This window comes from Notechis scutatus, chromosome 1 (assembly GCF_049901735.1).
Source record: "Notechis scutatus isolate UNSWTSFEM ecotype Mainland chromosome 1, rNotScu1.2, whole genome shotgun sequence".
Lineage (NCBI taxonomy): Eukaryota > Metazoa > Chordata > Lepidosauria > Squamata > Elapidae > Notechis > Notechis scutatus.
The window spans coordinates 78153901-78172687 of record NC_142009.1 but is presented as its reverse complement, the minus strand read 5'-3'; the positions used below and the strand labels follow the sequence as shown (position 1 = coordinate 78172687).

Below are 18787 nucleotides of genomic sequence, written 5' to 3'. Positions count from 1 at the left end.
AATGTCGCAATCAGTGTGGTGCACCCTTGGAGACAAATTGGTTGGGAGGTGGAAAGATATTAAGAAACAACTCGACTGTTTTTCGTCAGTTTTATTTTTATTTATTTATTTTCCCTGAAAAAGCAGATCGCTCAACGGTGTCACAAAGAAAGGAGAGGAATTGAGTGCCAGCCTGAGAAAGGCGAAGCTGCCTCTCTAAAGCATTTTGGTGGCTTTGTAAGTTTGGGGGAAAGGGGCGGGGTGTCAATCAAGAATTATATCCAGAATACCCCAAGTGTTACAACTTAACCGTATTTGCCGGCGTATGACTTTTTGCCCTGAAAACATGCCTCCAAGTGGGGGGTCGTCTTATACGGCGAGTATATAACAAACTCTATATTTTGAGTGGAAATGTTGGGGGCTCGTCTTATACGCCCAGTCGTCTTATACGCCGGCAAATACGGTATTTTTAACTTCAGAATGAAACCACCATGCTAAACCAATATCCCTAGCTAACAAATAAGGAAAATTCACGTCTGGCAAACAGCCAGTGCTCTAACCTCCTCCTCCTTGTTCTTACCCTATGACTTTTAATAATGAAAAAAATAAAACAAAAATGCAGATCACTGTCTGCAAAGCTCTGTGCAAAGACACTGGTATGCAACAGTGGCTGAAGACGCAAAGGAACCAGGGTGTCAGAAGTTACCACCTATGGAAAATCAGTCAGGCCACAGGCTGCATGGAACTCTAATACCAAAGATAAGGAAACAAAACATACGTGATTTGAACTGGACTGCAGTAGAGCTAGAAGAAAACTGATGTAGCTGATATAGAGGGCATTTAACTGATCTGAAAACAACTCAACAATCCCAAGTAGAAGCACCCTTGGTCATGTAACACAAAAACATGGGGACAACAAAACAGCAGAGACAAATCTTTTATTTCTTCTCAGCCTTATAAATTTTACATTCCTTAATTTTAATATTGACTATTTCTTTACCTTTCTGCAATTATGCAATGTAAGATTATGCAATGTAATATTTTGTATTTCGCTTTTTTTAAAAAAATCAAAACAGCAAAAATAAAGGACTCTCAGAACATCCATTGCTTCTATTGTAAACATCGGTCTGGCTGGCTTCTTTTAGTGAGCCAACAGAAGTAAACAAATATTTAGGAAAGGAACATAAAACTATCAGAACAGTTCTCAGCATATCTCTCTAATGCTTTCAACAGAGCTTTAAAGCGCAGTGTTGGACAGCCAACTATGCTTTTAGATCTTCAAATCTAAATATTTCATGAGCCTTTAAATTAGATTTTATTTTTTTATCAATTGTATATGGCTGCCCATTGCACAAGAAACCACTGCACAATACAAATAAATTTGTATTGATGTTCTTCACGAATCAACATAAATATCATTACTGTATAATCTAGTTAAAATCAAAACTGAATTGGATCAAAGAATAAAGCCAAAGTTGGATTATGTTCATTTGTTACTTGTTAAAATACCCTGAAAATATGTGTCATTTAAAATGATCTGATCTCCCCTAGAATTTTTCACACTTGCATAACTATCTGGGGGTAAATGAAATGGCAACAATTTTGCCATTGGAAAAGAAAAGCTTTAAAAATCCAAGATAAATTTGATGGACTTCCTGTGGTTGGATCCAAAAGCCATATGGCTATGACCATGGCTTTTTTCTCTTCTGATACTGGACTTTATGTCAAAGTTAACATGAAATGCATGGGATTTTCAAAAACATGACATAATATGACAAATTAATTTTGATTGCTAGAGATTAATAGAAAAAAGAAGCATATACTGAGCATATTGAAGCCATGCAAATAATCTGAAAATATCTCTGAAATATATAGTGGCAGATAGGACAGCACTCCATAGAGTTAACAGAAGATCATTGGTTGTCCTCTCCCTCTTTGGAAGAGCTTTATAGCTCCTGCTGCCTTAAGAAAGTTCAAAACATTCTCAAAGATCCATCTCATCCTGGGCACCCTTTTTTTTTGGAACTATTACCATCTGGCAAACAATACAGGTTAATCAAAACAAGGACAAATAGGCTGAAAAAGCAGCTTCTACCCCAGGGCAGTAACTCTATTGAATTCTACTGTATAGTGCAATATTAATGCAGTATCAGGGGTTTTCAATTCAATGCATAGAATGTGAAGGGTATGTGTTTGTGTTTATATTTTCATAGTCATAATGTACACTGAAGATGGTATTTAATTTCATTGTATGCCAGGTGCAATGACAATAAAGCACCTAAACTAAACTAAACTAAACTAAACTCATGGGCTGACTTACATTTTACATTCCACATTCTCCTTCATAGTGTTTGGTTCCCTAACCTCTTGCCCTGCTGCATCAAGGCAGCATAACTTGCACTAGTTGACCTTGCCAGATGATCACCAGACATACCACAGTGATTTCTTACCTTTACTGCAAACTCTGCTTCTGTGGCTTTGTGAATACATCTCTTGCAAACAGAATATGAGCCAATGCCAATGTCTTCCCGGATTTCATATCCATCTGTAAAGTGAATATTGTTCCCATGTAACTGCTACAGAGGGAAACAAAACAATAGCAATAAAAGAACAAGTCTTACGGCTGACTCCATCAGGAGATTCTCTAGCAATTCAGAGACATTAGTTTATTACACAGAACCAGCTAATTAAATAAGTGCTGCCTTAATTCTGACCAATTAATCTTACAATCCTTAGCATGCTTGGATTTCTTTTAGGTCATCTTGAGGCAGTAAAGCTACAGCAATATTGATATAAAAATACAGCACAGTTAATCCAAAAATAAACATCCCATTCAAGTTAAACCTCCTTTAATGTGAGTTCAACTGCTGATGATTTAATAAAAATATCTCTGTAGTCTTCTTGGCAACAAAATGAAACTTATTTGCCATGGGTTATGGAGTGGTTTTTAAAATTTCCACGCTAGCTAATGACACTTTCCTGATCTCTAAGGATAGAAGCTGCCATCTGGCTGGGCTTCTGTGGAAACAGCAAATTTTAAGGAAGGGAGTTAAATTTAAAAAAAGTAATTTCCCCTCCTCACGGCATTTATTATTTAGTATTGATTCACTGACCAGCAGTGGCTGTTCATTAAACATTTAGGTTATATTCTCTGGGGGATTTTTCAGTTTCTTGGAAATATAATGGTTGATAATGATGGTGATGACAATCATGAAGTTCTTGATTTATATCTGGTCTTTCTATCAACATGGCATTCAGAGAAACTCATCTGGGAACTCCTGCATGCAAAGGGTATTCTCTATCACTGAAAATAAACCACCTTCTCATATTAGCTTTCATTGCTAATATGAGTTTTTGGTTGTTGATCTTTGTTGTATTTCGCAAACTAGGACTGGAGAGGAAGGACACAATAAGTTGTTGCTGATACCACACAAAAAGCTGGGGAAAACAAACTGTGATACTTTGTAAAAAAAAAAAAAAGGTTGATAATGGGAACTAAATCTTTCCATGAAATAAATGAAACTGTTTACATCATGGGTGTCAAAAGTCGCAGAGTCACGTTGCCACCGTGTGATGTTTCATGATGTTTTTTCCCTTTGCAGAGCTGGGGCGGGTGTGGTTTGTGTGTGACACATCCGGCCCAGTGGGCCACCAGTTTGACACTGCTGGTTTACATAAAGGTATTAGTCATATCATTGATATACTTGTGGGTAATTTAATGTCCAGACAATTTCCCTTCAGTGGATGTAGCTCATATTCAGGTCTCATTTAGGGGATCACTTTCTAGTACTAAAATATGGAAATTCTCTTTTCCACATTACAAAATATTTCACGCTGGAAGCATGAGAAATTATCACGTGAATATATTATTCTTAATAATTCAAATAGCACTAATATTACTAACATTTTATATTTTAGGTGTCATCATTTCTTATGCTCCTAGAATATAATTGTAATGGATTAAGGGAATTCTATATTTTGAGTGGATTACTGGGTAACTCAGGATTTCAAATATTCTCAAAACAGAGTTACAGTTTTTTCTAGTATGAAGCATTGGAGGGGATTCAGATGGAAATGAAATTAGCACTTAGTTTGAACTCATTTAGTCTTTTGTCAGAGGTCTTAAGGAAAGCAGCCTTTTAAAATAAATCTAAAGCTACTTGGTCCAATACCTAGAAAACTCTGGAAGACTGGGGTATCTAAAGTTACATGTTTGATAGGTTTGTGAGGATATTCTTTTAAGTAGCAATTTATTTTGTCTGAGATAATTTCATGTCTGGTTCTGTTCTCTGCCTCCCTATTTCTTTATTTTCTCAGTTTATTTACCCATTAGTGTTATCTTTGATTTGAAACTAAATGGCAACGAAACTGTTGTCTCAAATCCTTACTTTGCTGCTGTTATGAAGAACCGCCCCTCCCCCCAATTTTCTTGTTTATTCTAATTTAATTTATAATCAGCCACGTCATCCTCCAAAACTGCTTAGGTTTAATAAGCCCAATTAAAAGATAAAACTGCAACTATTTATTTTAAAGTCTTGTCCTAGAAAGGGCATCTCCTGCTCTACACATCCAGATTTCAGAAGATAAACACCCACATCTGGACAACTCACAACTCGGGCAGAGAAGATCCCAGAGGGAGAATTCTACGAAGTTTGGGGGGAGAGGGATCATGATACTCTTTCCTCATCTTTCTTCCTGCTATCATCTTAAATTATAACAACTTGTATTATAAGACATTAGGTAACAAACAGAAGATTATTGTAATTATTATCCTACTTTTTAATATAGGAAGCTGTCAAAGAAGATAGCATAGTTAAAAACAGATACTGAAAAATACTTTCAACCAATTCATATGACTAAAAGCCTTGAATTCTTTCCTAGAAATAGAAAGAGGAACTGTATTTGACTTAATGCTTGGAGAAAAAAATACAAGTAGTGGCAATGTGTATTTTGCTACTGCAGGAGAAAGCAGTGATTTTTACTACAAAACCCACCGTATGTTGCCAATAGTCCTTCCTGTACTATCTAAAATAGATGGAGGATACTGAATGTCGCATAAAGCAAAAGGAATGGCGGGACAAGCACAAATTATATTTAGGGTAATAAAGCCGTGAAGAACTATGAAAAAGCTTGTTTGTGTGATCCTGCTTATGTACATAGGACTGAATTTAAAGGACTGAATCTGGCATTTTTTGTAAATGTGGTTTCCACGTTATAGAAATTTTGAACTATTACAATTAGAATAAAACATCAATTCAACAGATTCTATTTAACAGACTTCAGATGCAATGAATATTTCTATAGAGACATTACCTGAAATAGAGGACATTCAGATAATAAAAACATTTGCTCATAAATAAATAGCCAAACTAAGAAATTCACTTCCATAAAATGTGATGATATCAACAAAAGATGATTATTACTTATTAAATTTATATCACATCTTTCCTCCAGGAATTCAAAGTGAAATACATAATCTTCCAATGTTAGTCCACAACAAGCCTACGAGGTAGAGAATGAATTAAGAAAAAATGACTAGCTCAAAGTCACCCCAGTGTATTTCCTTAGAACACTTGAATCTGGGTTAGACAGGAAATTTCTCTAATCCTAGCTGTTTTTCTTAATGTTCTTTATGTTACTGGAATACATCTAGACCCATGATAGTGAACCTATAGCACGTGTGCTGAAAGTGGCATGCAGAGCCATCTCTCCGGGCATGCCAGCCATCGCCTGTTGCACTTTTGGGTTCTGGCGCATGCATGCGCACTGGCCAGCTGGTCTTTGCATGTGCAGGAGCACCAGAAACTGGAAGACCAGGCGGCCAGCATGCGCACCGGGGAGATGCTCTTCTAGTTTCTGGTGCTCCTGCGTGCGCGCGCACACACTCCTATGCCGAAAAGGTTTGCCCACACTGATTTAGATGAAGTGAAAGAGGTATAACAACTATACAGCCAAGTTCATACCTGGACAATTGGATGAACTGTGACTTTATGTGGTTCTTGCTGTACAGGCTCCTGCCCCAAATTGGATGCCACAAAGCTGAATCCTCTGAAGAGATGATGAGCATTGGCACTTGGAGGGACACCTGGAGAATCTGCAGAGGAGATGAGAGATGAGTCAAGGAACAGGGCACCTGGAGATTCCAACCATTTCTCCAGTATTATTTTCCCTAGTAACGTTACAAAGAAGCAATTTGCACGCTAGAACCGAGCCATGCTATTTTCAACATGGAGACATGCAATCTTTTCCATTTGAAAGATCTTCCCAATCTTTGCTTCAACATAAAGCTGCATCAGAATTTCCAGAGTGGCAGCTCTGAATGTACTGAGATAGTGAGACCAGCTGTTAAAAAAGAGAATTAAGAGGAACCAAGTGACTCTCTGCCAAGAAGAGCCTTTAAAGCAGGGGTGTCCAAACTTGGCACCTTTAAGGTTCAACTTCATGCTGGCTGGGGAATTCTAGGAGTTTAAGTCCACAAATCTTAAAGCTACCAAGATTGGACATCTTTCCTTTAAACTACTAAACTACTTAAAAATTAGTTAATTATTAATTAATTATTCAATTAATAAGCTACTTAGTATTAGTAGTAATACACTTCTAAAAACAGACTACCCATAATTTTCTTTTTTTTTTTTTTTTTTAGCAGCAAGCTGCACAGCTGCTTGTACAACTCTTTGCATGCAAAGCCCATCTGAGGATTTGTGGCAGTGCAGAATTTAAATGTAAAAGCATTTGCAGTAGGTTATACATGAAAGAATTAATGGGAAGCAATTGTATAGTAATACATAACCCTAGAGAGTCTGGAGTGTCCTTCCAGAAGGACCACTCCAATTGCTACCCAGAAACACTAGGAAAAAATTGTGGAAAATATTACACAGTAGTAATTCTTATTCTCTAATTCAGCCACACCATAAAATTCCAACAGTGAGTCTATGTGAGTACAAGGTGACAGATTCTTCTGGAAGCGACAGCAAATTTGGAAATGTAATGGTATTTGGTATAATGGTATCATCACATCATAACAATCACTTCCTGGGTCCCGTCTGCCAAGGAATATGAAGCTGACTGCCTTTCATATTGTAGCATCTGTCATCAGGAATATCATCCCCCTGGAGATGGAATTGGCTTTGTGCCTTTTGGCCTTCCGGAAAACCCTGGAGACAGGGTTCTATGCCTGAGTTTGTGGCTTTGATGCATGAGGGAGATTGTATCCTGATTATATTGATTGCTATTTGTGCTTCATAATTCTTGACTGCTGTGGGTCTTATGTTTTTAATTAATATTTTTATTATTTGAAAGTGGTAAGCCATCCAGAGGTAACATTAATCCACCCATTTGAGATGAGTGGTTATACAAGTTGAAGGAAGGGAGGGAGGGAGGAATGCTAAGTAATTCTTAAACTCTAAATATAATTTGAATAGTTTTGCTTGAAAGTTTTAAAAAATAAATGTAAAAATAATGGCAAATCTACTGATATGTTTTCTTAGTAAGTACCTGTTGGGGTCCGTGATGTGAATTCAGGATCAAAATGGAAAGTGTCCTCTGGCCGACCCACTGCAGGTTTAAAGGGTGGTTTGATTTCTCTTCTGTACAGTTTCTATATAAGAGCAAAGCAAAACAGAGGTTAATTATCTTGCCACAGGGGACCCTTGAGTTAGAAAATAGCTGTAAGCCAAATAATTAATAAGCAATAATTTAAAATAAAATACATTGATTAAAACTGTTAAGTTTGGAGAATAAGGGGACCAGACATCTGACCAGTGACTTCAACTCTTTAATAATAACAGGAATCAGAATGGAACAGAGCAAAGCTATGGGCAGCAGTAACCCTTTTATAGGGTTAGCTGCTACCTTATTAACCAACGAACTTGCAACAGGTTCAAACTACTAACCAATAAGAAGTATTCCCAAAGTGGCCAATCAGGGTCTAGTTCTGGCCCAATCCCAAGTTGTTGTACAAGGACCAATCAAGTCTGCAGGTTTTCAACCCCTGATTTGCATTTAGAATATCAACTTTTATTGATTCACAACACCCTCCCCCTTGGGTTCCGTTTGAGGGAGCTGTAATAAAATCCTCAAGATAGGCAGGCCGTTTGGTCTGCCTGGATGATTTCGAGGCTCCACCGGGTTTTGTCTAATGTCCGGTTCCGGTGGAGAGTTTGGATGACCTTTATTAAATTCTATTTCGCTGCACGGCGATTCCGTGCTGCATTCGCTGTGGTTGTCTCTGCTACTCCGTGTTTCTTCGGGTTTAGCAGTTCAGTTTCCCCGTATTAAAGTTCCCTGGAAAAGTCAACTCCCTTCCCGCTTCACGCTCCGGTGTTTCGCTGGGCTGTAGGGCCTCCGTTGGCCGCTACTAATTGTATCAAAGTCACCCTCCTCGATGCTTCCTCCCCTTGAGTTGGAGAAACCGGGGGCCATGACCGCTGGGTGGTAATCTCGACCTGAGCTGGTCTATGTGGCGTTTCCACACCCTCCCATCGTCTGTAAGCAGGCGGTAAGATCTAGGCCCGGTGAGGTGGGTAACGGTTGCGGGTATCCATAGCGGGTCGCCGGAAAAGTTTTTGGCAAAGATTAAATCGCCTACCTTAAATTCCCGGCATTTGCTGCTGGAACCGAAAGGCTTTTCTGGTGCGGCGGGGTGGAGCCGGTCAAGGTGCGATCGGAGTTTCCACCCCATAAGAAGTTCAGCGGGCGTTTTGTTGGTCACGCTGTGAGGCGTGATGTGTTGCAACAAGGGAATTCGATTGATTTTCTCGTTGATGTTGCCAAATTCCATTTTGTGAACGGTCTTTTTTACGAATTGTACCATGCGTTCTGCATCCATTCGCCGCAGGAGTGCGCGGCGGGAGTTAACGCATGGCGGATGCCCCGATCGGCAAGATATTGCTCAAAGGGTAATGCAGTGAACTGAGGGCGTTGTCCGAGACCAACACGTCCGGAAACCCGTGTGTGGAAAATAGTCTGTTTAATTTATTAATAACTGAGTCTGTTGTAGTTGTGTGCATTCGATGAATCTCGAGCCAGTTAGAATAGGCATCGACAGTAATCAGGAAAGTGTGCCCTTTGGTAGGCCCCGCAAAGTCAATATGAATACGGGACCACGGTCCCCTCGGCGTTCCCATTCGGTTGGGCTTGCTTTAGGTGGGGCGTTCCTGACGTCCTGGCAACGTTGGCAAGTAGCGACCCAGGCCTCGATTCTTTTGTCGATTCCCGGCCACCAAGCGTAGCTGCGTGCAGTGATTTCATCCGCACAATACCCGGATGTCCCTCATGCAATACCGCCAAAACAGTCTGTTGCAATTTGTCAGGGATTACACCGATCGCCCCACAAGATACAGCCTTTTTGGGAAAACAGCTCAGTTTGGCGGGCTTTGAAAGGCGCCCATTCAGGTGCTATTTGGTCCGTCGCCACCCCGTTCAACCCAGCGGAGTATGTGTCGCAGAACTGGGTCGCGTTTCGTTTCAAAAGCAATGTCTCTAGCCGTCAAGGGTGGTGCCTGTAGAGCTTCGATCTGGAGCGTTGAGATGGTTGGGGCTGGATCCACAACAGAGTCTGGAGCGGTGTTCTGCTCAATGCATCAGCGTGGAGAATCGATTTCCCTGGGCGGTGTTGCAAGGTGTAGTTGTAGGCCGCCAAGAATTCGGACCATCGGGTCATTCTGGGGGACAATATATACGGGTTGGTTTATTACCCGCAATGATCCCCAGTAGCGGTTTATGATCAGTGATTATTGTAAATGCACGGCCATAAACATATTCATGAAATCTTTTAACTGCAGCAACAATAGCTAAAGCTTCTTTGTCCAGCTGACTATAATTTCGTTCAGCTTTAGCTAAGGTTCGTGAAAAAAGCGATGGGGGCTTCCGCTCCGTTTGGTAACACGTGGGCCAGGATTGCCCCAACCCCAAAAGGCGACGCGTCACACGTGATAGTGAGCGGCAGAGTCTCGTTGTACTGCATAAGTACTGAATCAGAAGTTAGCAATTTCTTTACTTGTTGGAAAGCATGTTGTTCCCGTTGCCCCCAAACCCACGTTGCTTTTTGTCTAATAGTCTATGCAATGGTTCAGCTACTGTTGCTTTGTGGGGTAAAAAACATTATAGAAATTGATAAGTCCAAGGAACGCCTGTAGGTCTGCCTTGTTCCTTGGAGTGGGTGCCTTTTAATTGCTCGTAATTTGTCTTGGTGGGATGAATTCCTTGGCTGTCCAGGAGATATCCCAAAATTCTACTCTTTCGGTACATAACTGGCATTTATCCTTTTTTACTCTGAGGCCTGCATTCTGGAATCTTCATAAAACCTCTCTGAGTCTTTTTTCTAGAATGTCTCTGTTAGGGGCGGCGATGAGTACATCGTCGAAATATGGGACAACGCCTTTTATCCCCTGTAACAACCTTTCCATTAAACTCTGGAAGATTCCAGGGCGACGCTTACCGAATTGGAGCCGGTTGCATTTAAATGCGCCCCTATGTGTTACGATCGTTTGTGCCTCAGCTGTGGTTGGGTCTACCGGCAATTGTTGATACGCCTGGGCTAGATCTAGTTTGGCGAAAACTTTCCCGCCGCCCAGGGAATGGAGCAAATGTTGTACTACGGTACTGGATAAGCACTTTGCTGTAGTGCGTGGTTTAATGTAGCCCGGTAGTCTCCGTGTTCTTAAGGACCCATCAGGCTTGATAGGCGTCACTATTGGGGTTTCCCAACGGGCGTGGTCGGTGTGGGTTCCAGTACGCCCTGCGCTATTAGCTTATCGAGTTGTTCGTCGATTTTAGGCTTCAAGGCGAACGGCACCTGACGCGGTTTAAGGCGAATGGGTGCTATCTCAGGGTTCAAGTTAAACGAGATTGGGGTCCCCTTATACTTGCCTAGTCCGTTCGCGAAACGCCTTGGAATTCTTGCACAAGGTCTTCCTCCCAATCGACGCTTTCGGCCTTGTGGACTCCGGCTACAGTGATTCCGAGCGGCCCAAACCATTGAAGGCCTAGAAGACTAGGCCTGTCTCGATCCACAACAGTCAGTGGTAGTGCGACGGTGCGGTCCTTGAATGAGACCTGGAATCTGCGGGACCCGATAACGGGAATTCTGTTTCCCTGATAATCTTTGATTATAACCCTTTGAGATAAAGACCCTTTGAGGGTCTTGGCGGCGGATTGCGGGAATGAGCTGTTGGAGCGTTTTCACGACACCATCGAGAGGAAAATCCCGACTCTACCTCCATCACGCAAGGTTTGTTTTCGATGGCGACCTTCACTCGGATTTTTCCGGCATCAAGGGATGTAGCGTGGCCTATGGTGATTGTTTGGTGGGTCTCTTCCCGCCGGGTTTCTTGCGCCTGGTGGAAGTGGTGGACGGTTTGTTTCTGTAGGAGTGGTTCACTTTTTTTCGGTGTGTGCCGAAGAATCCTGAAGACTGGCATTCGGCCTGTCGGGGTTTGGAATTCTGTTTGCTTCTGCAAACCTTTGCGATGTGACCTCCTCTCCCGCAATGGCGGCAGAGTGCGTCAAGGAATTTGCAGCCGGCTCGTGGGTGATTGGCTCCACAGCCGGCGCACGGTCGAAATGAGTGTTGTGTGGACTGGTCTCTCTCTGTTCGAAGTCGGTTGACCTCTTCCTCATCGCTGTCGGACGGGGACTCTAGGTCTTTGTGGTGAGTTGATACCGGTGTCTCTCCGAGCGAGGCGAGGTATCCTTTGCGAGTTTACGTAGCGGAGCGTTGGTGCGGCGCATTTGGGCTGCCGACTTCTTGGTTGCCTCCGCTGCCGAGGCTTCCTTAAGGGCGTCGGTGAGGCTGATGTCCCCTTGGCCATAATTTTACTCTGGATCGTGCTGTCTTCTAGGCCCAGAACCAGGCGGTCCTGGAGGGCTTCTTCTAGGTCTGCAAATCCGCAGAGGCCTCCTAGGTTCCGGAGGTCCGCGATGTAATTGGCAAGGCTTTCGCCCTTCCGTTGGTCCCTCTGGTAATATTCGTGTCTTCTTACTAGGGTTGGCACGGAAGGCGCGTAGTGAGCCCTTAGTAGCGGCTCGAGGACATCCCAGTCCATTTCTTTTACCTCTGCTGGCTTGGCAAGTGATTTTGCCATCTTAAACACGGTTGGCCCGCAGTGAGTTAGAAAGATAGCTCTTTTTGCCGGTTGTTGCATCTTTCAAATTGTTGGTTTCCAGAAACATCTGGAACCGATCCATGTAGGCCTCCCAGTCTTCGGTTTCTGGGTTGAATGGAGCGGGTGGTACGGCACCGCTGGCCATGTTGCCGTTGATGGTGCGTGTTCGACCACGTGCTCTGTAGGTTGCTCTGTAGGTTTAGTCAGCTCTTCGGTCTCCGTATCCCATCCTCGTCGCCAGTGTTAAGTTTGGAGAATAAGGGGACCAGACATCTGACCAGTGACTTCAACTCTTTAATAATAACAGGAATCAGAATGGAACAGAGCAAAGCTATGGGCAGCAGTAACCCTTTTATAGGGTTAGCTGCTACCTTATTAACCAATGAACTTGCAACAGGTTCAAACTACTAACCAATAAGAAGTATTCCCAAAGTGGCCAATCAGGGTCTAGTTCTGGCCCAATCCCAAGTTGTTGTACAAGGACCAATCAAGTCTGCAGGTTTTCAACCCTGATTTGCATTTAGAATATCAACTTATTGATTCACAACAAAAACAATAGTTTTTAATGCAGAAAGTTGCTTAAAGGAACAGAAATCAAGAAGAATGCTTGCTGCATTCTGACTATGGGAAATAGGTTTCATGTTTAATTCAGTGGAAGGGAGAAATTGAGAAGCATCACACAAGAGAAAGTACGAGGCTGAAATGTTTTCCTCGCTTAGGCTAAGTTTCCATTACAATCAACTAGACTTATTTTCCTTGTGGCAATATAGGAGTGTGCTTTTCAGAACATTTAACTGCACATTAAAATATATCTGCACATATGAAAGCATTTGAAAAACAGCAGCCTGATTTTTATTGGTATAGTTCATTCATTACAGGGGAGAGGGGAGCATTTCTGCAGAAGCAAAGCGTGCTCAGCATATTCTGCCTTTAGTGACATTTTCATAGGCTGTAATTTGAAAATGATAACGCAGATGCCCAGTATAAACTATTAAAATAATAAAACATTCATTTATGACCTGACATAAATGTGAACTCAGACATATCAATAGGTTTGATCTGTATGAGTTCAACATATAAGCCCATTGCTCAGACTTATGAATCCTAAGCCTATTCTGTTGTATATGTACCTGTTGTATTCATTACTTTGAGCTGAGTACATATTGATTATGTAAAGAAACGCAGAGATTGTAAAATATGATATTTACTTAAGCACTTTGCACACTCTTATGTGCAATACAAATTACACATTTCAATAACTGAGAGAACTGTTTGGCACAGAAGATGAAGTATTACATTGGAAGTTATTTTTGAATATCTGAGAATCCACCATTTACCAATTTGCTTTTCTTTCACAGATTATCATGTTAAGCCAGAACTACATATTATCAGGGTTTTCAACTGTATCAAGGCTTCTTTGAAGACATTTATTCAAATGTAGTTATCTATGGAGAGGATGTATCAGATACATGTTAAAATAATGATAATAAAATTTTAATTTTAATTTTTTTTTAAGTGGCATTATAGCATTATTTCTCCCTAAGATTTTCATCACCACTGTTTTATTAGCTTTGATATTAGTGTTGGATACCATTTGAAATACTGCTTTCATGCACACATTTCCTTACAAAGTCTTTCTTTTTTGTTCTAAGCCTCCAACATCTTTGCTCAGGAGCCCACTACAAGTTTAAGGGGCTGTGAGCACTTGCTGTGCTAATATTTGAATTAACACACTACAGAAGAAAATAAGGAAGTCACATACTCAGCAATATCCTTCCTCATGAAGCCAAGAACACCTGATGTAATGCAACTTTAGCTTTATATATATAAGTAGAACTTGAGAGACAGTCATATCAACAACCTTGATATGCACCTGGTAATCATCCTCAAAGGAAATTCATTTCAATTAAATCAAAGAACATATAGTCATTTCCTGGCCTGAATGTCCCTGATGGAAATGAATGAGAATAGCAAGGTTGCACCTGCTGGTATGAATTGAGTGGGAAGGATATATTGATCAGGACTTGTTTACAAAGAACTCAGGGCATGTGTGTCTATGGAAACAGATCCTATGCTTGCAATCTCTATCTTCCATTTTTGCAAGGTATTCTGGAGAAGCAGTTCCTTTGCACACATCCTAAACAGGATACGGAAGCTGAACTCAAGGCAGCAGCACATTCTTATGCTACCAATAGAAGAGAATGTATTTACCTCAGGGTTGAAGTGTGGAGTCCTTAGTGCTCTCTAAGCTTGGTTGTTTGCTTGCAAACATTTCACTACCCAACTGGGTAACATCTTTGGTGCTGGAAGGGAGCAGGGTTTGCTTTCTGTTTATATACAATAGCTTGCCCTGTCAGTATTGATAGGAATGGACCAACGATTCCTACTCACAGTCACCCATGCCCTAGTCACTTCCTGTCTTGATTATTGCAACGCGCTCTACATGGGGCTGCCCTTGAAGAACATTGGTGCAAAATGCAGCGGCCCGCATGGTTTTGTTCAGACCCTGGTGTGCACCTGTGCCACCTCTCCTGCAGGAGCTGCATTGGTTGCTGATTTGCTTCTGGGTGCAATTCAAAGTGCTGGTTGTCACCTTTAAAGCCCTTCATGGCTTGGGACTGGGTTATCTGAGGGAACGTCTCTTGCCAGTCACATCTACCTGACCCATTAGAGCGGGGAGGCAGGGAATGTTGCAGGTCCCATCCCTGAGGGAGATACACCTGGTGGGACCCAGAAGAAGGGCCTTCTCTGTGGTGGCTCCCTCTGAAATATTATTCCCCCAGAGATAAGAATGGCCCCTACTCTAGCACTCTTCCAAAAGGCACTGATGACCTGGTTCTGCCAGCAGGCCTGGGCAACCCAGAGCAGGATGGAGGCCATCAAATGGCTAGTGTGATCTGCTATTGTCGGGGCAGGGGATGGGAGTTGGGGGGTGATTCCCCTACCCAGATTTTGTTCTATTGTACTTTATTAATTTTTATCGTTGTTTTTTTTTAAAATATGGTTTTACACTGTGTAAACCGCCTCGAGTCGCCATGGGTGAATAGGCGTCAATATTAAATAAATAAATAAGTAAGTAAGTAAGTAAGTAAGTAAGTAAGTAAGTAAGTAAGTAAATAAATAAATAAATGTGGTTTCTCCTTAGTAATTCCTTTTTTTAGATTAGAGTGTCTTTTTTACTTTTTGACTATTTGTCAGATTTGGTAGTTCTGTGATTAGGACATTGGTACAACTTGATTGTATCAGTGGTGGTATTCAAATAAAGTTGCCACCAGTTTGGTGGGCGTGGCTTGGTGGGCGCGCTTTGCACAAATGCACACACTTTGCGTGCCAAACACACACTTTGCGCAGGCGCAGAGGTTTTCTAACTTGCCTCCTGCAAGCCTGCACGATGGTGGTTGCTGCAGCAGCTGCTGTGCGGTGCTATTTTGTGCCGCGCAAAGCAGCTGCGCTTTGAATTCTGGCCATAAAAGTGAGCCCGGGCAGGCGGGTGGGCCAACCACAGAGCAGCGAAGAGAACTGGTTCGGTCTCCACTGCTCATCGCCGCTACCGGCTCTCCAGAACCGGGCAGAAACGGTCGAATACCACCACTGGATTGTATGGTGTTCACCCTGGTGTTAATTCCTGCTGGGTAATAATTTCTAATGAGGAGTTATTCTGGTCTATTTGCTTCCATTTGCATTTTTTAAATTGACTCTTTTGAATGATGTGCAAATATTACATGTCTACTGATTAACACCATCCCCAACACGCTCAGCAATCCTGACAGGAGAAGCTACTGTATATAAACAGAGAGCAAACCCTTCTAGCACTGAAGATGTTACCTAGTCAGGTAACAAAACATCTGCAAGCAATAGCAAAGCGGAGAACGCACCAAAGGCTCCACACCCATATGCTCTCCCCCCCCATGTATTCATTTCCATCCTGTTTAAATGCGTGCATTCTGCTAATGACATCTATGAAGACTGAGCTGATCTTCAGGTGCCTTCCAGAAATAGAAATATAGTGACTCATAGCAATTAAAATATGCTTAATGTAATAAAGGATTTTCATGAACAATACTCTTGCCACGAACTTAGGCACCTACCCCCCTCACCACATACATACTGTAATATTTTATTCATTTATTTATTTGATTTATATTGCCGTGTATTTGTCCAGGGCGACTCAAGGCAGCTTACACAATGTAAAAATCATATTTAAAACAAAAAACAGAAACAAAAACAATAAAAACTAACAAAAAGAATCAAATAAATTAGTAATATGCAGGTGCAGAGATGAATTCCCTTCTAAAATGTTATCTTTGGACTTTCTGTATCATCAAAATTGTTTGGTCAATAGATGCCAAATAAAGACAATTTTTATTCTGAAAGATTTCCCTCTTAATAAACATAAGTTGTTTCTGTCATTAATTTAGATTTATAATTCCCATCAAAGCTGAACAAAACCTCCATTCTCCCTTAAAATCTTTGTTCCAGATGTAGCATAAGCAGGGTTTTATTAAATATGAGGGCTGTGCAGTGCTTCAAATTCTGTCTCCAAAAAGCTGCTTTGGACCATACGCATCACATAAGCTGTGCCATTTCTGCTCCCTTGAAATCCCAGGAAATGATATAGCTGCTTTTAAATGCTGTAGAAGTCCTTTGTACTTTCAAGCACGTTTGGGAGATCAAAACCAAAGTCCAGCGCAATCTTATGGAATTGAATAACTCACATCCTATACTGGAGCCTGAGATCCTAAGACAAGAGGAAAAATAAAGGCTGCAATGAAAGTGCTGTGGATAGAAGATGCAGACTGTGGGCCAGTATCAAACACATCTACAGTTTCCACCACAAAGTCTTCTGGCTTACTTGTTTGCGTTGTTCCTTCTGTAACTTCCATAAGCAACTATGGCACAATCATGGAGGTTTGAGCCAAATTGCATTTAGGCAGTGCCACAATAATATTTTTCTCAGCTGCCACCTGGTTTTCTGAGTTACTTGAATTCCGCAAGTACAACAGGAATGTCCCAGACTTGTCTCCCTTTGTGTCTGCCTGGTGTCAGTGGGTCAGTGCCAGCACACCCTAACTCATGAGCTCTAGTGGAAATTTGGAGGATGCTGTGAGCAGATCAATTTTACGACTTAAGAATAGCACACCCAAGTCTTTAAACTTAAACTCCATTAAACTCAGTACCCGTTTCACAAATATAATGGGGATATATCATGGGTTCTGGTGTACTATGAACATAAGGTAACTCAATGAAACACTGTCAAAATGTTATTTGTTTCATTACAGGAAATAATACATGTTTTGCTGTTTAAATGTCAACTGTCTAATTAGTTGTCCGCCTTATACACTATAGCTAATACTCCACTAATGAGAATTGCACAGGATTATTTTAATTCTCAAACAATGTCTCAGATACGTTTCTTAGAATAATAGAAATGCTACAGCATGATGAGGGCAATTAAAAAGCTACTGCTTTTCTTCTAACGATTTCATGAAAATGTGTTTAATGCTTTTGGACATATCCAACAGTGATTGTAAGGCATTTTTTCTCCTTAATAAAAAATATCATTATTCATAGCTTGACTCTTTAGGATTGACTCATGCCAAATTTTATGAGGGATTCATCAATGCATGCAAAGCTTCCGATGAAGGCATAAGGTCACATCTGACCTTAACAACAGTGACCAGGACAAACCAAGCACTTTTACTGGCTCCATTCTTCTTTATTAATCCTTTCCTTTTCCTATTCATGAAGAAGATCTGTCCCTTTAGCAGCTGGAAACATCATTATAAGATGGCTAGAACTAGTTTCAGAACTCATGCTGGTACATATTCTGAAAATTATAAAGTCAAGTGATTGTCTGCTTTTTAAATGCATCATTAAATCTGCATTGAAACCCTTCCCTTCAAAGTGCTGTTGCCTAAATGTGTAGCGTAATGCTGGCTTGCTTCCTACTACATTTCTATCACGATTTGTGAAGGTTCAATTAGAAAGTAGTTAAATTGAACTGTTGAGTCGTTCTGATGTGCTGAATTGAATACGTTCACATCCATTAAGTGATGAGATGAACTTTTGTGCAAGCATGAACAGACTTTTAAAGAAATCAATAATTCGAATAGATTTAGAAATTAGAGATTATGGGCCATTCATATGTCCTAATTTTAATGCCTCTGCCCTTAGTATTGCAGATTCTAGGCTGTTGAATCAGATTTTGCTCCAGGAAGGAAATATAATGAGGCAATTAGAATCAGACAACAGCACTGGTAAATTTTACTGGATGGAGGAAGTACATTTAGAGAAAGGAAAGTGGAATAAAGAAGGGGGCATGCCTACTTTCATACCCAGCCCTGCAATTGCTAGTTATTAAGTTGCACAAGGTTATACCTTGCAAGGAAACTTAGTTCTCAATCTCCTTCTCCTTCTTCTTCTTCATGATCCTGGCCTACAGGCACTCATACTTTGCAGTCTTATGTCACTCACTTTATATCAGTCTTATATTCCATGGCAGAATAATACATCAGTAGTACAATGTCTACTTTTATATAAGGTATCTTAGAGACAGACACCTTTTAGGGATCAAGAGCCTATCTGACATTATGAAACCAGTTTTTAAATTGTTATTTGCTTTAATTTGTTTTATATTGTTATTTGTATACATCTTTTGGTGTTGTTTAGTTGTATGTTGCGAAAGAGCACCTTATTTCGTTATT

At 41.0% G+C, this 18787-nt stretch overlaps 1 protein-coding gene across 1 annotated transcript in view; it reads right to left on the bottom strand.

The window, feature by feature from the left end:
* The window catches only part of LOC113417040 (ribosomal protein S6 kinase alpha-2), a 68931-nt gene that overhangs the window by 26292 nt on the left and 23852 nt on the right, over window positions 1–18787 (bottom strand). Inside the window, exons 7-9 of the mRNA XM_087969069.1 lie at window positions 7474–7576; window positions 5943–6073; window positions 2430–2555 (exon numbers count right to left, since the gene is read on the bottom strand). Of these exons, the coding sequence (XP_087825195.1) occupies window positions 2430–2555; window positions 5943–6073; window positions 7474–7576 (360 nt within the window). The remainder of the gene's footprint in view (window positions 1–2429; window positions 2556–5942; window positions 6074–7473; window positions 7577–18787) is intronic.